The sequence below is a fragment of the Cupressus sempervirens genome, chromosome 1, assembly GCF_028749045.1.
Source record: "Cupressus sempervirens isolate cs-2001-9-10 chromosome 1, ASM2874904v1, whole genome shotgun sequence".
NCBI classification, from domain to species: Eukaryota; Viridiplantae; Streptophyta; class Pinopsida; order Cupressales; family Cupressaceae; genus Cupressus; species Cupressus sempervirens.
This window is the reverse complement of record NC_143118.1, coordinates 510,250,870-510,274,639: the sequence shown is the minus strand read 5'-3', so window position 1 is coordinate 510,274,639 and position 23,770 is coordinate 510,250,870. Positions and strand designations below refer to the sequence as shown.

Here is a 23,770-nt window from a genome sequence, read left to right as displayed (position 1 = left end):
ATAACAATGTTTATCATTTTTAAAAGGAATCATTTAACAACTCGTGCATGGTCATGTTTATTGTATTCTCCTACTATCAAGTTGAGTGGTGTGATTAGATACCAAGATGCGCAGTGGATGACAAGATGTTCCATGTCTATTTCGGGTAGGGAGGACCTTTCTCGTTAGAGACTGTGTGGGGATAAGTTATGGTCCAAGGTTGGGTGGTTAAGCCCCTGACAATGTTTCCCCTCTCCACAAGATGTCGAACGTGCATCAGATAAAAATAAACTATACGTTCAAACTCTTGTCGAAAATAGGTATTTTTACTTTTATGATGTATATTCAAGTCGAAGGTAAGATTAATTGAGTTGTATCATCGTCACAGTTATTTCTTTAAATGAAAGCAACTCTTATCATCAATATAATTGGCAACCAATTAGATCAGTTGATCTTCTAACTGAGCATGGAATGTATTTATTTGAGAGAGATAGATTTATCTGATGGATTGTTATTTCAGTCGTTCATTTATAAGAGTAATGATTATAAGCATGTCACCTAATCTTATGTTATTGCCAGTGGTATCTGATGCCCTAAATGATACTGTGGTATCTGAAGCTCTAAATGATACAATGGTATTTGAAGCCCTAAATAATACAGTGGTATTGACGCCCTAAATAATATAGTAGTATCTGATGCCCTAAATGATCCAATGATAATTGATGCCCTAATTGATACAGTGGTATATGATGCCCTAATTGATATAGCGGTATTTGATAGTAATCGTCATTGATTTTGGTATAGTGGTATTTGTGCACTAACCTAGGTGTTTGCAGAAGCAACCCTAGATTGATTTTAGTTTCAAATTCCATGGTATGTAGATTTTAATTTCCATAGTAAATTTATTGATGGTGTTTTTAGATGTTAGTTATGAGTTTTCCGTTTAAGTAATTGTAACTGTTAAATCTCATTCACATGAACATAACTGAATTAACTGTCTTCTTATGAAAATGAAGTAATAACTATATTTCTTTGAATATGTTAGTTGTTAATTAAGACCCGAATAACGTGGATGTTACACATCCTATCTTTCTCCACAATGGATAGTTTTTCCACTTGTGCAGCCCTCTCACTAAAACCGGAATTCAACTTCTTTGGCTAAAATTGCTCTATAATACTTGACACATCAAGAAAATAATTTTAACACCGAAAACTACATGCCAATCGCAGATGAGATGACAAGCTCCAAAGCACTATCCTCCACCTGCTCGGATAGTATATGGTCCACAGTGAAGAGGTAAGAACTTGTGAGGTCCTATTAGTCTCCTTTGTCGCACAAGTAGTAAAACTCTCACAAAAAATGTAGGAATGTAATGTTCAATAATAATTGTGTTTCTACCAAATATTCTAAATAAACTTAATAGCATGGTCAACAAAACTTTAAGTCCAAATGATGCCGAATGTGAGTCTCTTAATGATCCAACGGCTTCTCTTGCAGCTCCTACTTCTTCAATTGAGATCACACATTCATCTTTTGTTGCTGGTTCATTGATTACTTCTACAAATCCATTGTGATAGGTATGACATTGTCTTCCTGCTTGGGATTCCTACTTTGCAAACATTGTTTTCATTGCTTGTGGAGTCTCACATTTCATATTTGAAAAGCCAATTTGAGGGTTTATTTCTCCTATTTGATGACAACCATGGCGCAACTATTGTCACTTAATATTTCTTTGGAGCTTGTTCAAAACCTATTTCCATTTGTCACCTTCTAATGGGACTGGGTATGTACTTGATTGACTTGTGGCATATTTATCATTCAAGGACTTGGCAACACATAAGTGAATTTCAAAGACACCATCCTACATTTGGAATTATCTTCCTTCGAATTCCTATCCCAAATGGAAAGCGTTTGTGTATTTGTACTTGGTAAATCTTCTTCCCAAGGGGAGAAATCTTGTTTTTAGGCATTGGATTATGTTTTTTCTCTAAGCACTCGCCATATTTGTAGGATATTATACATTGTAGGGAGCTTATCTAGTCTCTCTCTTTCCTTCCTATAGGGGGGGTGCTGATTGTAATCTCATGATGGATGAAGTCCTTGGCGATATCATTGAGTACTTCATACATCATCCTTTTTTGTATCTTTTCACTCTTTTAGAGAAGACTTTTGTCCCATTCAATTTTCACTTTTCTCATTGTAGGTTGGTTATAAGCTATTGTTTAACTAGCACTCTATCTACTATACCAATCAATCTGAATCAAATGCAATATAAAATAGATGCAATACCATAGAACAATGCAATGTGAAGGGAATGATTTCTTATAGTGATTCCAAAATGTCCTTAAAAACATATGCCTTTACATTAATTTCATTGGTTCTTATATACTATTCCTATTGGTTAAGAAAACCAACAGACACACCCTTTCGCTACAACTACCCAACTCCCTTACTAACAAATTTTAGCATTTAACATACTAATGATTTATTACCAACCCACATTATCCACCCCCCACCCCCGCCCCCCAAAAAAAAAAGTAATCTTCTAGACAACTAAGAGAAAATTTGGCTAACCAATTCACAAATTTTACTAAGAGGAAGGTTGCAAGGATATCCCTAGAATGGTAGCTCGTGGTTGTTGTTGTCTTAGAAGTCTCAAGTCCCTCTCTACAGCTAGTTGCTTTACCCGTGTTGTATGTAGTAACCTTAGACATCCATCCTATCTTTCTCGCAAGTTGCTAGTTTTCCCGCTTGTGCAGCCCTCTCCAATTCTCTTTTTTTTTTCCAACTTTTCTATATTTGTTTCCAAGAGAGCTCGTTCACCTTTGGTCTCTATTGCTTCCCTTTTTACCAGTCGTAGATCCATGAAAATGCTTTTTAATGTACCCTCCATCTATGCTAATATGTGTATGAGGGGTGGTTGCCTCGTGTATGTCCGTACAATTGGGGATGTCTTCCATTTCTCCATCTCCTCCTCCCTTCCAACTCCTCCAAGAATTGTTTTGACTCCTTCATAGCATTCGTTCTACATAAATTTCAGTAATGAATCTGCTACCTTTACTACTCACATATCTGACTCATTTGCTCTTTTGATTATTTCCTGAGTAGTGTGTGTGATGACATTTAGTTCTGCTAGGAATCTTTTTGTTGTATGTCAGAATGATGGTTCCCTACTTCCTTCGATTTCCTATTTGTGTCCACTTTTAGCTTTCATTATGTCTTCACTCTCAATTCGCTATTCTTGTTGTTCCTCCCATTGGCCTCCTCTCTGCAAAAGAGTTGGCGAGGGTGGGTTTACTTCTTTTACTCCTATTTGAAACTTTTCCAATAGCTTGTCAACTCCATCCATCATACCCTCCTCCCCTCCTTGTCCAGGGCTATTCTCAGGGCAACTTATTTTCTCTTGTTGCACCTCCCTTATACTTTTCCAGTAGGTGCGAGTGTGACCACAAGGGCAATCAATTGAGCTATTTCTATTCCTTGAGTAGTGATTTTGATAGTGTGTGGATCCTTTTTGGGTGATCTGATATCTACAACCTTGGAATGTGATATCTGTTCAAAATGGACAACTATGCTACTAATTAATGTTGTGAATGTTATCCTTTTGGCTCCCCAATCTGTGAATGCCTATCTTCTCACGGTAGTGTTAGATCCCTCTTTATATTGTGTGGCTGGCTTCTTCTCATGCATGGTTTACATCCTCCAAGGGCTCCATGTGGTTGCCTTCATCTCTTGCTGCTATCATGATTCATATCTACACCCATGCATATGCCTCCATCTATTGATTTTGTATGGGAATCTACTCCTTCCGTATGAATGCCTCCATCTATTGTTGTCGTACAGGAATTCTCTCCTTTCATACGGATGCCTCATGTAGCTGTCATACTAGAATCTCCTTCTATACCAGTGTTCATTGGGTCTTGCCCTCTATCTTCAACTTTCTCCCACCATGCCCGGGGCTCACTTCTAGATAAACTTTCGAATGTGATATTTGCTAATGTGGTCCTTTCTTTGTTGCCTTTTCGCTTCCCTTTCTTCTTGGTGGAGGTCATGTGTTTTATTTGCAACCTATTATTCCTTCTTTCCTTTCGTTAATCGGTAATTGTGTCTTTGCTCACATTCCTTAGGTTGGTTTTCACCATGTTTTGAAGTCTTTTAATTGCTCCTACTGTTCTTATGATTTTCTAGTGCAGGAGCACCTAAAGTTCAAACAATGGATCCAAGGCAATGGGGATTCAAGTAGGGTAGATGGAATGTAATAATGCCATATAGATCATGTGAGTTAATTATGTAAGAGACAAGAAATAATGTAAGAAAGAGCTGGCATGAAATTGTCAATTAGGACCAATATAGGACACATGGTAAATGTAATAAGGTCAATGGAGGGTAAAATATGTAAGGCAACGCTTAGACCATGTGAGCAGAATCATTTTTGTGATGTATTAAGCAATTTTAATGTGTTAGTGGTCCTAGGAGAAGTCTAAGGGCGAAATCTGTAAAAGTTGTCAAATTGGAAAAATGTTATCAATGACAAAATTTTGCCATATTATGCAATTAGTTGCCAACGATCACCTACATTTGAATTTTAGTTAGGAATTATTGGGGAAAGGTTGAAATGGCTCTAAACTGGCCCAAGCAAGTGTTGGTGTGACTTGACAAGTTGCTTTGGAGAGAATAAACAAAGACTTTTCTGTAATTTCTGTGCATTTGGTTTTACAACCGTAAGTGTTTGGATTGGCAGCATAGATCATGTTATAGATTCTGATAGTGCCTTGAATTAGCATTTTCATGCATTTGGTTTGAAGACTTGAAGCGATCATATAAGGTTGTAATAAGAAAAGTTCTACTGATCTCTTGAAAACCCTTCATAACAGGAGTTTAGAGAAAAATCATGGGTTTTGGGCCCACAACCTCGGGCCAAAAAATTTGAAACCCTAGGGTTCGCAACGTCCACTAATGTACTTTAAGATTTTGAAGTCCTTGTATCTATCCAAACAAATGGCCATTTTTGGCAATAAGCCCTAGGCCTACAATCTCTTATGTGACAGACCAGTTTGATGACAGCAGCGAGTTTTTGGGAGACAAAACTTAGTGCAAGAGGGGTTCGAACACATTGGAGTTGTTGAGTGGAATGTGGGCTACCTGTTGGGGGTGTTAGAACCATTAGATTGCAAGGAGAAATCTCTCAAATACCTCTGATAACAGTATTCTGCAATATTGGCTTATTTGTCTAAACAGGAGGGTACTGAAGCAGCCCTAGTCTAGCGTCCTGATCCAAGCCTGAAACTTGGGAATATGATAGAGGGCACAAAAGGGTGTCAAGAACTGGAGTTTGTTTTCGGAGATCATCTGTTGGTCAAAATTGGCAGCCCAAATATCTATTAGGGTGACCTAAATGGGGCTATTAGGCCTAATTGGTGTTTTGGAGGAAATAGAGTGTTTGGGACTCAACTGATCACTGAAAACACTTGAATTTGTGATCATTTGGCACAAGGAAACTGTATCTAGAGCCTAGTGTATTGGAGTGGAGAATGAGTGGTCAAACCCCTATAATGCTAGTATGCTTACTGTTAAAACTATAACTCTCATCACATACTGATCTGAATGTGCAGATCACACAGACCTTAGCATTGTTAAAATACCTTATGAAATGCCTACGATATATATTGTTCTTTCTAGACATGATCAGTGTCCCTTCTTGTAAATAATTGTGTTAACCTTAACTAGTTTTAGTTAAGTCTATTTACATGTTCTTTACCTTGATTGGGCGGCGATCTTGAGGAAGCATTCTAGGCCGACCTAGATAGGGTCATGTCCCTTCAAGGGAGGGACATGCCCCTTTGGTATGGTATTTAGGTAGGGTGTGGTTGAAGGTTTTAAGGACACACAAAACATAAAAGTTTGCTCCTTAATTCAATACTGCCCTAAGACGAGTTGCAGAAATATAAAAGCAATTCCAGAATCATATTTCTCCATTCATACAAGACTGTCTATTGAAGATTATCTACAGCAAGCATAGTAAAGGTACAATCTAAGCCTGATTCAAAACAGAATTTAGCAGAAACTTTACTCTTACCCCTTGGGAAACAAGACATTCTTAGTGAGGGACTTGGATTTGTTGTATCCAAGGTCTAGTGTGGGTGTTGAGATAGGTTGAGCATGTGTTGTTGAAGGTGTGAGTCTCTCCAAGTGAGGGGAATCTAGGTTGCTAGTTGGGTGAAAGAGACTTTTGTTTAAGGACTTGGTTTTGAGGCCTTGTAAGGTGAAAGACCATCCATTCTCCCATAGCATCCTCATCAGATTGGTATCAAAGCAAGGCTACAAACCTTGGGAAAGCAAGATACTGGTGTATGTCAGCAGGAAAAGAGGAAGATTTTCTTAAGGCTAGCACCATGCCTCCAAAGAACATGAGCCAAGACGCTATCAAGAAACTGATGGAAGAAATTGTTGAGGAAAAAGCTGGAGACTTACAAAAGGATAAGGGGAAGGACAGAGATGGAGAAGATGACACTGACCAGGAAGATGAAGGGGACAAAGAAGCCCCTAGAATAGTAGAACTGGGAGCAGATCAAAGGGCCCTTGTGGAGGCTGTAAAGTCGGTTAATAGAGATATTATAGAAGGATTACCTATGTATAGTGGTATTTTGAACCTTGAGGAGGTAATGGAATGGGTGGAAGCCCTAAGTAATTACTTCGATTATAAAGAGCTGCCAGAACAGAAGAGAGTCAGATTGGCAAAAGCCAAACTGAAAAAGGCTGCTCTTTCTTGGCGGAATTTTTTGCAGGAAGAAAGGATCAAATAAGGAAAGAATGCAATTAATTAATGGAAGAGAATGAAGACTACCGTAAAGAATCAGTTCTTACCCATAGACTGTGAATTGCAGATGCACAGGAGGCTCCAAAACCTCAAACAAAGAGACTTAGATGTGAGTAATTATACAAAAGAATTTCACAAATTAACCCTCAGATCAAAGAAAAAGGAAGATGAATTAGAGAAGTCTGCAAGGTATTTAAAGGGTCTGAGGTTCAACATCCAAGATGAGGTGGCCATTTTGGTACTGTAACCTGGAAATGCCCAAGAACTAAACCAACTGCTGAAATAATAATAGTTCTCAAAATGATAAAATCAATACATAGCAATGTATTCCAAAGGCCAAACCCCAAGGGAATAACGTCTAAGATGTTACAAGAGAGGATGAACGTCCTCTAATGCCAAGAAAGATATGTGACTCACACATCCAGGCTCTTATCAAATGCAATTCACAATCATCCGATGCTAAACAATAAGACTCTCACCCCTATTTATCCTTTTCCTTCACCCTTCTAGAAGGAACTAAAACATTAATTAATTGCAAGTACTAGAAGCTTCCCCTTCCAATAATTAATGCACTCTCTAGAAACTCCTCCCTTACAAATCAATAATTAATTGTGCTTCTAGAAAATTAAATTACTAGAGGCTTCCCCCTTTCCAATAATTAATGCACACTCTAGAAGCTTCTCCCTTGTAATACATTAATTAATTAAATTAATTAAATATAAAGTCACCTTTTAATTTTTAATTTATTTAATGACTTTATAGGAAATTAATTTATTTTCCTCTTATGCTCCACTTAGCCTTTGGAGAACGTGAAGGCTAAGAACTCCACTTAGTTGCTAAAAAAATGGGGTTACAGGTACCTAAAATAGTACACAAATGTTTCCAATTGGGCCTTAGGATTAGAAGAAAATAAGACGGTCGGCAAAGCAGGGCAATAACAGAGGCAAAGTTGGGAGATGTTTTATAGGTAGAGGAATCTTTGGAGGGAGAAGTCCAAGCCAAAGGTCTTCTGGTAAATCTAGCCAAGGGGAGCAAGTAGGGGACTCAAGTAGCAAAGAAGGCTACAAGGGGAGAAGACCTAATGGAAGAGGCAGTAAAGTAGAGCATCCAAATTCTCCAACATGAAGTGTTTCAACTGCAACTAGTTGGGGCATGCTGCATAGAGATGTCTAGAGAACGCCTCTACTTCTCATGGTGGTGAAAGGAGAACCACATTTGTTTCAAGAAGATGCAAGGAATGTGGCATCTCCAAAGGGGAACCTAGCATCAGGGGTAGGAGAGACTCTAATGATAAGATGAACCCTTCTAAAGGAACCTTTCAAGATAGAGAAGGTTGATCCACTTGTAATGTCCAGTTGGTACCTTCACTAACTTATTTTGTTTCTCTGATTGCAAACTAGTTCCTTTTATTTTCCTTTTTATTTCTTCGTATTTTTGAATGATCCTTTATCAATATAAAAATTTTGTATATATAGTTTTCGTCTATAAAGTCATATCTTTTCATAATTAATGATTATATTAATAATATGATTTTATTAATAATATAATCATATTATTAATATATATATTATATTAATAACGAATATTATTTTTATTAATATATAAATTATACCAATTGGATATTGGAGATGTCAGAATTGGAGTTAGGTCTTATGGGGAAGAGGCCTTACAACATCAACTCATGCTGACAAGACCTTACATCACCACCAAATCATACCTCTTACATTAAAACAATGTGTTGGTTCTCAAAACCGCAAATCAAAATCCTACGAGTCTTGCCAACTCGATGTTGGGATATCCAACCGGTTATGGCCAACTTGATGGGATTGATCGATGCAATCCAAATCCCCTACGCCTCTGGCTCTGCAAAACCAAGGCGAGTGTACCTAATCCTGAACAAAACACTTAGCCCAGGATGCTTATAGCAGATCGTTTAGAATGCGAATGCGATGAAATTTTTCCTAACAGCAAGAATTACATAAAAGTTTAAACTTGCAAATAATGAATTAATAATAATAAATGAATATATGAGATTTTTTTTAAAGTAGAGACTAATGCAACAAATGAATATATTAATTCTTCAAAGGAATGATATGATATAATTGCCAACAGATGGATTGCAAATTATAAAAAATATAAAGACCAGTGCCGAAGGGCAATAGAGTCAATATTATAAGTTTAAAACATACAACTTCATAAAATTCTACACACATAAATTATAAACAATTTAGTAATCAAGATGCGACAAATCAAATATATGAACGCAATTTTAAAATAGTCTAGAATGTATTTTAACTCTTGTGGTTCAGAGACAAACCAGACATAGATTCAGAAACAATTAAATATTTCTCAATATCTATGATGTTCGATTTTAAAATGCTATAATTGATCTTGTCCACTTATCTATCATATAAATTATTTATAAAATTAAAAAAATAATTATAAAGGACGAAACTATATAATATTTTAACTCTAAAGCTTCATGCAAATAAAATAAAAATAATATTCTTACTAATCATGCGGGAAATAAAATTGCACTGGAGACGCTCCTTAGAAATGATCCATCCACTGTAATTTATCCCAGAAACGCATAAGAATTTATTCAATAATCCACAATCCACTGGCTTAGTTCAAAAAGTCATTTCTCCACAATGAGAAAATAATATAGCAGGTGTGCCATAAAAATTTTGGAATTGTATATGTATATCCAATGTAAGATTTTACATCTTATATTTATATAGGATCAAAAGGCATCGGTTGCCTTCCCAAACTTTGCACCTCTTCATAAAAAACTAACCAATATTTAATACTTACTATAACTCTAATTATATTCCAACATAACCGATGGTCAAATAATTTCCAAGGCTTATAAAATTGGATGTCATTTTCTTTATTCCTGTGGATGCCTCTTTGTGCAACTTCTATCCACTGAACAGCTTCTTTTACCACACTCTTCAGATCATAGTTTGTAGAATTCTACTTTCTTTTCCGCATAATACTCAGACCATATACAGAATGTTGATTTAGAGCCGCCGTGGTTATGACTTGGAGGAAGTAGTTTAACTGATGTCTCAAAAAAAATCATCGTGCCCTCTTCTCAAGCGTATATTCCTGAACTCTGGTGATTTTCCATCTACAAACATCAATGCTTCACTTCATATTTGGTTTTTGCCGTGAATTCCAAATTTTGCTTCTACATATATTTTTCTTCTACAAGCATCCTCAGACCTGCGGAGGAACACATTATTGTTAGATATGACATGAATGACAACAACAATACAAATTTTATGCTCAGATGGCTCTCAAGGTTTGAAATAATAACAGATTGTCTCTAAATAATTCAGAACTTCCAATTCTGCCTGTAACATGATGTAACACTGAAGATCCCATGTCTGTATCTTCCAATGGCACCCGTGCACTTAAAAATTCTTCCACACTTGGTACTATGAGTGGGATATGTATATCTTTACCATCCTGATCAAAGCACTTATCCTTTATAACTATGGTGGTAATAACCAATCCTAATTCAGGCATGATTTCATACTCAGAAACACTATAACCACAATAATCACACCAGACATCTTCATAGTAATTAATATTTATTCTCTGAAGTAGAAAATTCTCAGCCAGTTTGGTTGTGTACCGATTACAAATGTGCAAAGATGAGTACATGATAATTGTGTCCAACCTGTCTGATAAAATGTCTGAATATTAATACACTCTGGAGCTTACTCATAAAGGTCTCAGATTGAGCAATATCTCCTTATAAAATGGGGGATGCATACAACAGTCTATACTTGGGGCAATCTTCCTCCTTTTGCTTCAATATAGATCTGTATTTGGTAACCTCCATATGTGCATCATTTACCACCTATTGTGTGTCAGATTTGCATTCGTTTCTGGATCAGGAGAAGCATTCTGTAGGTAGCAGAAATATGTGTTGCTATATAACTGTCAGCTATGGATGCTAAGAACTGAACTGTTCTTGACAACACAAAAAGTCCCATTATGCAGAGCAAAACTTTTGTTTACCAAACTGGTTAAAGGTGCCTGAACAAGTGTCCACATGTGCAACAATATGGTGGATTTACTGGATCAGGGCTATCTAAGGCCTGAGAATTCATATGTTCTCGATCAGCAGCAACGTCAATTTCAGAATTTCATTGCCTAAGCTTATTAAACTCGCTGAAGCTTCCTTCTATTGAAAGTGTATCAGCCTGTAGAGAATTCATGTGTCTCTGGATCTTTGTGATGAATAGAATATTCTGCCCAACATCATACTACTTGTAAAGAATCTTCACATGTTGATACATTAGGTTTCTTAGAATCATTGTGGTGGACATAGTAATCTTGCTTTGCGATACTACCTCTGAAATCCCCAAATCTCTTCCTTGTCAGCACAATCCTCATGTGAAGTAGGAAAGAGACTCATTTTCATTAATTTTCTATCCTTATTCCATTAATGGAGACCTGATTTCTTTCCAAAAAATAGGGCTCCATCACAGTGGTGGAGGTCCAAGTGTTTGGATGCAACACTAGCCCAAATTACTGGTGTCAAATCTGAGATAGTCTAAAGATAACGAAGAACCTTGTAGATACAAAATCCAACATTTGGAGATTTAAAAGGGATACATGGTATCAAGTATGCATATTATAGACTGTGGAGGCTAATGTTAACAGCAATATCAACCTTCAGAGGATAATAATGGCTCCACCCATATATCTATGAATAAAATCTATTCACGATGATCATAAAGAAATAGATATTTGTCTCTATATAAAGGGAGATGAAGGATTGTTGATCTCTTTTGTTTACTGCCATTTGTCATACCATTAGATGGACATGGAAGTGAGAGACAGTTGCCACTAAATTGGTTGAACAAATTCACACAAAAGATACTCAGCACATTAACATCTACGTGGAACAAGGAAAAGGAAAGAGTTTGTATGCAGCAAAGATACCATGATTCTCTTCCACAAGTGAAAGCTTTGCAACATTTAATATATATATAAACTATCTTTCTTTAGAAAGGATAAAGGTGGTAGCAAGAATAAAAACCGAAAGAGCTAAGAAGCTTCCATACATGTATATATTCTTATTTATTTCAAAAGTGAGGTGTGTGGCTGTGTCAATAGAAATATTGAAGATATTTAAGTATTTTATGATTGACTTCTCCGTAAGGAAGCATGATATTACATGTTACAGAATATTGAGAAAGTGTGTTGCTGTGAAAGAGTTATAGAAGTCATTCAAAACCTATGCTTCATGTGTATAGCTCAACATTTTCAGCTGCTGATGTTGTATATGGAGTCACAGCCCTGCTTGAGCGTTGGAAAAATTTCAATGACTCTTAGACTGAGATATTCTAAAGCGCTTATTCTACTCTCTTTGAATCATTTGGATAAGTTACTCAGAGGGATGCAGTTTCACATTCATATACAATATGCTACTTAGCAATAGGGTAGTTTGGAAATAACAAGAGATGGATTCATGAGTTCTCAAAGCTTGAAATGGGTGAAACTTGAAGATGGAACAGATACTGAACAAGTACTTTACAGTGACTGAAAACTCTATAAAATGGAACAAGTGGAAATTTTACATTGTAGGGGGGAATAGTAACCAATGTTCCATTCCCGTTGTTTGATAAGCGCTCTTGCAAAGGCATTTTTCTGAATTGATGCATATGGAAGGTCTATTGGTTTGTGAACAACATCTGTGCTTTGAATATCAAATTTTTGATGATAGGATCTTCAGTGGAGCATCTTATATCAGGAAGGATATTGATGAGTATTTACTCCTGAATAATGAGGAAGTTATTACAGGAAAAGAAGAGTGGTGCATTAGGTGTGCTACCAAGGAATTGTAAAGGACTGAATCTTAGGACTTCAGCTCCAAAGTGGTTTTGGATCTTACTCGTATGTTGATCATGCTAGAATATGCGATTCTATTAAAAAAAATTATCTTCTACGATTGGAATTATGTAAGAAGGATATCTTTTCTATGACAAGAGAGAGCAACTAGAGGATCTGATTCAATTGATCTCCGAGGAGAAAAGGATACTTAAAATGCTTATAGTCATGGGACTCGGTTGATGACTAAAACATTTCGAAGAAGAGGAAAATAGCATTTAGAGGGACTAAGACATTACATAAGAAACAAGACATTACATAAGAAACAACCTTGGATGAGGAGGTCAGGAGGTTGACAAAAGTACTTGGAGCTTTAGAAGGAAGCCAAATTATCATGTGTGATGATGAGTTCCTTGGGACAAGATATTTTCCATGGTTGGAGTATATGGATAGGAAATGCCTCCATGACAAAGGGAGCTTCTTTTACTTTCAGTTGAGGTACATTATCAATGAAGAATAGACAACCAACATTCTCGCCAAGTCTCATGCTAGAGAGAAGTTTTTTGTACTTCTGGGACAAGCTTGATATGTTGGAGGACGAAGCCTTAGCTGAAAAGGAACTTCAACATCAGTGATCTATTATTTGTATCCTTGCATATTCTTTTCTTTGAGAGAAAAGTTTTGGATGAAAGCCATTTTTTCACCCTACAGATTGAGCCATAGTGGATCCACACTCTGATATGGTTCATGTTGGATGTCACATGTGTGACGCCATGACAACACCACATGAGAGAATCCGTGGTGACTCTGTGTAAAATCTTTTATTGTCATGTGTGTGACTCCATGACTTTATGGGGCCCCCTATGTACATTATTGAAAGGTGACAATCTTTCAGGTAATATACACTTGTATCAAACATTGTAAGGTGACGACTTTACAATGGTTAGTTCTCTATCATGATAAATATCATGTGACTTGATATTTGTGGACATGTCATGATAGTTAGTATCTCTTGAACATTTTAATAGATATCATGAGACTTGATATCAGTTGCAGATCATTATGTTCTTTGTGAGATACCATGATTTGTTGTGGTGGACATCATGAGACATGATGTCAGTGCACATACCATAACATGGATGTGTGTGTGTGTGTGTGTGTGTGTGTGTGTGTGTGTGTGTGTGTGTGTGTGTAAAAGAAGAATGTCATGTGACTTGATATTCTTGAGCATATTATATCCTCGGATATCACGAGTTAGGTGATATCTCTTTTCACAATAGATGAGCCTATTGTGACACACACACACACACATACTTGGTTAGATATCTATCTTCCCTAGCTTAGAGGGAGTGTTAAAGTATGATAGCTATGGTCAGGAACATGAATGATATTTATGCAAATACATATCAGTATATACTGACATATCATATATATATATATATAGATATACTGAAAAACTGTTCATCATTCATATACCAGATCATAATTGTAAATCCAAGTATATTGGCAAATCTGTTCATACAAAATAACTATGAATATTTTATGTTCTATCTTAATTGATTGGAGATGATATTGAATCAGATTGAGTCTGATTAATCTCTCCATGTTCGGCGATCTCATACATATATATTATTTAGTTAAGAATGTAGTATTGACTAATCCCGATTATGATCAGATTTCCTCTTTGTAATGAACCGTTGCATATTCGAGGACATGTCCTGTATGGACGTGTCTCCACCGTGTGGAGACCTGTCCATTCAAGGGCATACCCATTGAAATAATATATATAACCTTGAGTCGATCTGCCTAGAAACATTGAAATTGATAAATGTTATCTAGAGCAAATTGAGCAACATCAGAATCGTAGCAGAACTGATATATTCAGTATTTCTAAATACTAAACTTGCATCACTTCTACGTTTGGTATAAAGATCGACATTTCTGATTTAAATCTGCATATTACAAATCAGAGATTAGTAACCATTCAATTCTGAAATATAAAAAACATTCATCACACTGAATCTGATAGAAATTTAATCGACATTTAACATGAAGTTGTCGAGAGAGGGAGTCCCCGCCTAACACATTTCTATTTCTATCTACTCTATCCCCGAAAATTCCCTGCCTAACACATATTTCTAATTACTCTAGCACCCCAGTACATTATGTCTAGGCTATAGCATCTTTAGATGTTCTCTAGCACCCAAGTAAAGCATTGGTATCTTCTCTAATGCCCAAGTTTAACTCCAATAACTAATCTAGTGTCCGACTACAAAACAAGAGTCAAAACTAGCACAAGATTTAAAAAGTGACTGCACCGATGCCCAAGCCCCTAGAAAATGGCCTTCTCTTTCTTCACCATGCTTAAAGTTGTCAACCCAGTGCCCTATTTTAAAGAATCAATATAATTAAGCCATGTGCATTGCATAACAACTAACTTCATCAGCATAAACAATGCCAAATATTTTATCCTGTCATTATCAAGGCAGTGTTTCGGCCCGTCCCAGGGAATTCATTGGGGACTTGCATCCATCCCCAATTTTTTAACACAAAAAAAATTTAAAAAAACAAAAATGTCACTTTTGTCGTCCCCGATTGCCCGTCCCCGAAATCGGGAAAAAAAAGGCCATCCCAGAAACCCATCCCACTGTCCCCTGCCGTCCCTGTCCCAGAAACTCAGGGAACACAGAAAAATAGAGATCTGCAATACATTGGATCCCCATCCAAGATGCCACACTTACACTGAATGTTGCCGTAAGTTCTATTTCAATGCTTCATCTTCTAAATGTATTTGCTAAGTACCATTATGCAATTATTTTCCTCTTTAGCTGGAATTTGACTCTCCATTTTAAGATTAGGATTTGTTACACTGTTAACATCTTAGTTTTACTAATAAAAACCTTCAGCCTCAACCTTATTCTTATTGAAAGATATGCTTCAATATTTCCAAACACTTTTAATAATGGAAAATATTTTTTTCTTTTGCAAAAATAGCTGTTCCTGCAGTGTAGGAAATCTTTCAGCTCAACTATAAAGGCGTGAACACTAAAATAGCTTATAAATGGCAAGATGTTATAGTAGAAATAAAATTGTTGCGATTAAAAATTTGACATGGAAGGCATATGAGAGATCTTCTTCACAAAACATTTAGGCAAAGGCCCATTCTGTATGTCCATTGCAGAAGCTATACAAAAAATCTTACGCAATAATCAATATAATTAAGCCATGTACATTGCATAACAACTAACTTCATCAGCATAAACAATGCCAAATATTTTATCCTGTCATTATCAACAAATACAATTTAACATATTATTCACTACCTAAATCTGCAAGGTTGAACTGTAAATAATTCCTGATTCCTGACACATTATATTATATTATATTAACTATCACACTGTGGCCCATTAAAATAAGCCAAATAACATTCTTCAACATACAATGTGATTAGTCCACTTCTTAATCATAAAAAGACAAGCGTATAGTCACTTTACGCAATCAATTCCAAAAAGGAAATTGGTTTTACCTTGATTTCAGGTGGAAATATCTCAGAAACTTCACTTAGTTCCTCTATTATATCCTCAAGATGGCGCCCAAGGACTCCCAAACATAGACTAACCAAGCTCCTGCGCTTCAATTTTGGTGTGTCTATAATGCAAATTAATTAAAATAACATAAATTGATAAACTAAATGAAAACTGCAATACAACAAAGTAAAAAAATCAAAAAATACTACCAAAATCTTTGAGGCCTGTATGACAAAGAAAGAGCAATCTCCCATATGCAATTCAATGGAGAGACAAGATTTCTTTTGAGTTGCCATCTGCATCAACACACTCTAATCACAACCCATCAACTATGTCTGGATTAATAAGATTGTTACATCCTTCTTTTGCACAAATCATTTCTCTATGTCGGTATTACATTGGAATGTGGTGATTATTTTATGATCACAATGAGCAGTAGTTCATTAATTCCATTGAGAAATGTTTTGGATAAGCATTTAAGAGAATTTATGATGTTTTAAATATCTATGCTTGAATATTAACTAGCTTTTGGTTAGCTACATTCTTATGAGCAAGTGGATACATGAAGTAGGAAGGGTGGGTAATCATCAAGTAGAGGGCATAGACATATGAAAAGTCGAATTGCCATCTAAGTTGTATGAAACCTGTGAGTTTATGACATGTCCTGGGTTGTCTTTGCTTAGAATTGCAATGTCAAGGTTGTCAACCCCTAGATAGATAGTTGAGTCATTAGGGTTTTCTTCTTTAATGCGATCATTCCTTGTCATGAGCTTCAATAAATTAAGCTCGAGGTAAGAAATTGTATCACGCAACACTACAGTCATCTTTGTTTCAAATTATCAAAACAATACAATATGGAGATATGTATTTATGAGAACGATGAATATGTATGTGTGTACATGCACTATATAGATATACAAGGCATGTATACATATGGAGATAGAAAAGTATATATATGAGTGGTTTGCACATAAACATATCTACACTTATTCCAAGACTTTTTAATTTATCAATTTCTAACTATTATATATATATATATATATATATATATATATATATATATATATATATATATATATATATATATATATATATATATATATATATATATATATATATATATATATATATATATATATCAGCTCACAAAGCCAACAATCAGTGATATTGTAATTGTTATTATCTATAAGCAAAGCATTCCATTGTGTACTACTGCAACCTTCCTATATTCAGGGAAATATACTCTCAAGCCCCTCCATCATGGGTGTAAGTGAAATAGAAATGCAAGTTAATGAATTTGGATTTTAACCAGATCTTGAATTAAGTCCTTTGGAGGAACTTTGAGCTCCAAGCATATACAATTAAAAATGATCTTGGAGCTATTATTATATTTTTTCTTTTTAACATCTCTTTTCTTTCGATAAACAAAAGACACCACAGTACACCGGATGACAAAAGAGTAGTTTTCATTTTAGAAATTCAGACTGCAGCTAGCCAATCGCCACAATAAATAGAGGAAAAAAGTTGTTAAGGATCAAATAAAGCATCAACTACAAACAAATGTAATTTCCCCAATTTTTTATAAAATATTCCAATTAGGTTAATTAATTAGATGGTACTAAAAATTAAATAATATCACAAGAACTTATTTGATTAATTGCTTTAATTAATAAAGGGGCACAATTTTTATTAATTGTTCGTAGTCGTTTGCCTTGTTGACATTCTTTTGTAAACCCTTGAGAGTTTTCTCCAGACAGGTATTTATGTACGGCAAGTAGGAAGTTGTTAGTATGCGATTTGGGATTATTTTTATTGTACTCTGAATTCTTGTTGGAGCTCATATTTGTTCGCCATTTCGGAAGTGCAAGACTTCCCTACTTGGCTACCACAGTTTCAGTGGAATTTCCTCACCCTATTATGTTTCCTATATTACTTTACTTGGATCTGGCAAATCCAAGTACCCTCATTGTTTGCAACTATATTCTCTTTGTGATAAATTGTGACTCGCTCGTGTATCTGCTATATGGTGTACTTTTGTGTGTTGGAAATTAGATGTCTTCTCCAATTCATCAATGAAGGATATTAGAACTCCATATTGATCTACTCCCTACGATGCAAACAAGCCACATGACCCACCTCCATCCCATTGTACAGTCTTTAATTACGTTTGTACGGAGGTCAACTCGTACGCCAAGCAACTTGAAGGTCAACACTATACACTAGGCAACTTCCAAACGTACACCAAGCAACTTCAAGTTGGGAACTAGAAAGGAACATTACAATGGTAACTTCTAATCGTACACTAGGTAACTTCTTGTTGGGAATTGGAACAAAACATTACAGCTAGGCGACTTCCAGTTGGGAACTGGAACATAACATTACAGCTAGGCAACTTCTAGTTGGGAACTGGAACGAAACATTATAGCTAGAAAACTTCCAGTCAGAATTGGAACAAAACATTCAGCTAGGTGACTCCCACTTGGGAACTGAAACAAAACATTACAATGGTATTTTCCAAACATACACTAGGCACTTCTAGTTGGGAATTGGAACAAAACATTACAATCAGGCAACTTCTAGTTGGGAACTAGAATAGAACATTATAGTGGCATCAAAGATGATAATTATGCCAGCCTATTGGGAGAATTAAGAGTTTGGACTTGGATCACGCTATGGCATCCACAGATGCCATATGGTCTCTATCTCAATTTCCAACCAATAGAAGGCACATATAGGTTGAATAAGCCAAGAATACTTTTGCATGCCAATTATTGGATGGTTAAGTGCAGGACAACAGAAAGGTGGTGTTAAGTTTTTTGCCCAGAAATAAAGATAAACAGCAATAGAAGACCATAAACAATACACAAAGACTCAATACATTTATCCTGGGAAAACCCTTCCACTTGAAAGAAAAAACCCAGCCACAACAACAAAATGACTCTTTTATTGATAATAAAATGTTCAAGTACAAAGCTTTCACTTGATTGCAACAATATTCTTAACAATCATATAAATAGATTGGAATGAGACTCTCCATATAACACACGAAGGTCTCTTCAACTTTCTAATACAAGAACCTTCATATTTCCAATTATTCAATATTTCATATTACCATACACATGCGTCTTCACATGACATGACACGTCTTTTTATAAAATATTATCTTTAAATACTTTTACAAATGTCTGTGTCACCTGAAAATGACGATAACGGTCATAACAAACAAATTTATATTTCATAAAATCAGAGATAAATATTGTTGGTAAACAGATTGTTCTTTCTCAACAAACTTCCAAATGCCCATATCTGGAAGAAATGATCATCTACCAACAGTTGGATAATCTATCATTGGGTTGATAGATTTCCTCCAAATTGAAAGGTACAGCTCCCTTATCAATGATAATCAATGAATTTGTTTGTTCCTAAACTAATTGGGTACGTTCTTAAAACGAGAACGGAAGAGGAAAACAAAGCCAGCCCAAGACAGAACTAACTCAGACAGATTTTAGTTCCTAAACCTAGCCAATGCCAAGAACCCACAATTCCTATGACTTCTTGATATCAGTAATGCAATATGAATGCAAATTATGTGAATGCAATGGAGAAATGAAAATTTAATATTCAAATTTCTGCAATAGGAATGCATGCAAATGCTCTAATCTACAACACATTCATTATTTGACATAAGATGCAATTTAATATCCAAAACCGAATAAAACAGTGCTTTGATTGAATATATTCAGAAAATATTACCCAAATTCTCTAATTCGAAGCAAAACTCTTCCTTGTTTTGAACACAACAAATACAATGCTCTGGTTTTTATTAGCCTGCAACTTTGGCCAAATCTATTACAAAAATCAAAACATAAAACCCCTGAATGCATGAAATGAAATGCATAAAATAAACTACTGTCTCCCCTCTACTCCAGCAATACCTACTCTTGCAGAAAAGAAGAACCCCTTGCAAATGAAAAGGTTTTACAATAAATAGATATTCTCCATGTGACTCATCAACTCTTCAATGCCCATTTAGTTCTGTAACCGACCAGTTTGTAACCGATTCTTGGTCTTTGATCTCTTCATCTTCTTCCTTTTGAAAACTAACATACTTATAAACTATGATTTATAAGGATATACATTAACATATTTGAATGATGTTTGGACAAGTGATATCAAAATATATTAAATTCAAATCAAAATGTTCCTTTGCTAGTCAGACTGAAAAATAAGTCTGCCCGTAAACTTGGGTCTTGTTGCAGGGGGCATATCTTTTAATTTCTCCGTTGGATCAATCTCAGCTTTCGATATGTTTTTCCAAACCTAATTATCTTCATTCTGACTAGAGTGATTTTCAAAATAATGTTGGAGTAAAAAGATATTTGATACTGAGTGCCGGTCTATATGACTGTTGTAAAATCAGAATTGATAAAATGGAGTTTCCATCAACTCCATTTTCACATGCTCTGTAATCCAAATGTCTTCAATTTGTTGAAGCTATTTGCTAGTATGCTTTCATGCTTACCATGTTGGTTCTCTACTCAATTTTGGGAGTGAGTCTCTGGAATGCCTCTGGCAGAAAATCCCAAACACTTCAATTTGTTCATGGTGGAAATTTCACTTTTGACTACAAATGGCGTAGTGGAAAATGAGTTTTCCGCTACACATTTTTCCTTTGGTGCAAAATCTCGAGTCGACTACTCCATTGCAGAAAATTCAAGAAGTGCTTCTCCATGGTGGAAAATCACTATGGAGGGTCATTTTCTGCTTCTTTATTGTGGTTAGGATTTCATGCTGATTAATTCATGGATTATCTTGACAAAACAATTTTGATGGTTAAACTCATGCCTCCTCAATGTAACCTGAGATTTTGCCTTTTCTCCTCTCATGCGGAAAAATGAACTTTGACTTCGAAAAGTGTAGTGGAAAATGAATTCTCCACTTCTTTAAAACTTTATCGGATTTTCACCATTCTGCTTCCACATATACATATTTGGACTCAAAAACAATTCAATCCTTCATAGAAACTTTCAAGAATAGGAATACATTAGCGGATATTTATCATGGGTGGCAACTTAAAAGTTTTAAAAATTGGGGTACTTTGATTGCGCCTACAAATATCTCTATCGCAGCTAGAATCTTCAACACTCCCTCTTAGCAAAAGAGATCTTTAGTCAGGCAGGCACACATAGTTGCAACCAAAGATGTCAATATCACATATAGTCTCATTAACATATGTTATCTCAACATAACATAATTCACCATAGTTACTTCATAAGCCCATAAAATTAGACATGGAGTCGCACACATGACTTTTGCCATGCCTACTTGCACAAGATGATCCACCATACCTACTCGGAGAGGGTGGAACGAGGGTTTTCATCTCAGACTTCTCCCAAAAAAGAAAGCATTTTCACCATGCCTACTCGCAGAGGGTGGAATGAGGGTTTTCACCTCAAACTTCTCCCAGGGAATGCATTCCCACCATGCCTCAGCATAGAGGGTGGACCGAGGGCTTTCACCTCAAACTTCTCCCAGAGAAGAATGCATTAACAACTAGGATTATCTCTTAAAGACTCCCTCTCGGCAAGGACAACTTGTTCATCACAATAAGATATCTAATGTAACCTTCCTCAGAATCTGAGTAGTATCCCTTTGAATATGTATCATCAAAGCAACATTCATCTCATTTCTTTGTTGTACCTTGCAACCATGAGAGATAAAACAATCGTTGTTTATAATCAATATTCAAGAGAAATGATCATAAATACTTATCTCTTTGTGGTCTAATCTCAACATGCATAAAGATATACATAGAAGAGATTTTGTCTTATGCCTCTACAGCCAATGCAATGCTTGTGGCATCAACATAAATTTTACTATAAAAAATCTGATACTAACATCATAAAATTAGAACAATAATGCTTATCTCCTTATCATCTAATCTTCCTCACAATCCACTTGTTGGCTTATTCACAGTACCTCTGTATAGCTTCTAAAGGAACACCACAAGCCTCCAATGTTGTGGTTAATCTCTGTAACAACAAGGCATGATTAGAAATACATTGATCTACAAAACGGAGTTTGCAACTTCTATGTGTGTTGGCACCTCCAACCATTTCCAAACACTCACACAAATCCCAACAACGGTTACTTCTCTTTCACAGTTTAGACATTAATCAACAATAGCATGAACAATCTATTGAGAGCTTTCAGCTACTATAATATCCCTTAGTGAATCTGAGATAAACTTTCACCTTTTTCACTCTTGTAGATTTCTTAAAACAGATTGGATAAATGCATATACACAGATTTGAGTTCAAATGCATCAACACCTAAACTTTTATTAATTTAGCTGCTACTATTCTGACCTGAACATCATCAACTTCAAAAATCAAAGCTACAATTGCTCTATGCACTGAGAATTTTGGAATAGATCGAGTGCTACTGATATTTGAAAGGTGGTTTACAACAGAGTCAGGGAAGAAGTCAGATATTCCCTGTTTCCAACATCTGTAATTTTTAATGTCACTAGTCACAATAATTAGAAAACAACCAATAACAGCAATAGCAATTCATTCTCGGTGCCAAGTCATCAATTGATAATATTGATTCACAATCCACAAATGGAAAAAAAAAAAAAAGCAAACAAAAATTACACTAAGTATTCAACATGACACTCAGAGAAAAAATGCTTAACGAGGCCTCTTCAAGACTAAACTTATTTGTTCAAGACTATGCCAAATATCAGCAAATGAAAGCAACAGAACCAATATGATTACTTCACACGATAGTATAATTTCTACAGTAAATAATGATCATTAATCTTCCACAGAATAAATCGTTGTATATATATTTTTAAAAGTCTGCATACTCCACTAATTGGACTCCATTCACCGTGAATTAAAAAAAAAGCAATGATCCCGAAAAACTCTAACTTCACGCAAGTTCAAACGAAACATCAAACACAGAGGGATTTTGCTGTTATGAGAATACCAGCAGCCGGCAAATTACCAAGAACCGGAGAATAAGCATGACAGGTAGAAGAGAGACAATTGCCATCAAAAATAAGGAGAGTGACGAATTAAAAGAAAAATTCTTCTACACTACAAAAAATAAATATATTACATGACATATAAAGGAGATACATAATCGTGCCCATATCAACACGAAAGATAAACAAATGTGCGCACACTTCAGAAAATATATATATATATATATATATATATATATATATATATATATATATATATATATATATATATATATATATTTTAAATGATCTGAAAGAAAGAAATAAGATGAAATGAAATTGAATACACTAACAAGATTAAAAGCAAAAGAAGTATTTGACCTCATAAAGTTGGGCAACTTTATAAATTTTGAGAGGTTTATCTGAGCAGATCCTTGAATTGGTCGTACATCACAACATGGATATTTGGGATGAGGACACATCAATGAATTCAACCCAGATCGCTTTGCACATGGGACTACCAAGACCCTCAAACCCTGACGTAGTGATCAATCATATTCTTGCGCAGAGCAGAGCATATGCAAAACATAACTAACATCTCCAAAACATATGACATGTCTTAGCAC

General features: G+C 35.5%; 1 protein-coding gene across 5 annotated transcripts in view; it reads right to left on the bottom strand.

Annotated features, from left to right (window-relative positions):
- Positions 1-23,770, bottom strand: part of LOC149578475 (RNI-like superfamily protein) — a 136,552-nt gene that overhangs the window by 66,624 nt on the left and 46,158 nt on the right. For 2 of the 5 annotated variants that reach the window (XM_089829331.1, XM_089829342.1), the window contains 2 exons: positions 16,384-16,470; positions 16,174-16,273 (listed from right to left, as the gene is read on the bottom strand). The exons of 1 other annotated variant lie outside the window; for it this stretch is intronic. In XM_089829331.1, the coding sequence (XP_089685457.1) occupies positions 16,174-16,273; positions 16,384-16,470 (187 nt within the window). Of the gene's footprint in view, positions 1-16,173; positions 16,296-16,383; positions 16,471-23,525; positions 23,546-23,770 lie in introns of those variants that run through there. 2 more of the 5 variants (XM_089829337.1, XM_089829346.1) reach the window with 2 other exon arrangements.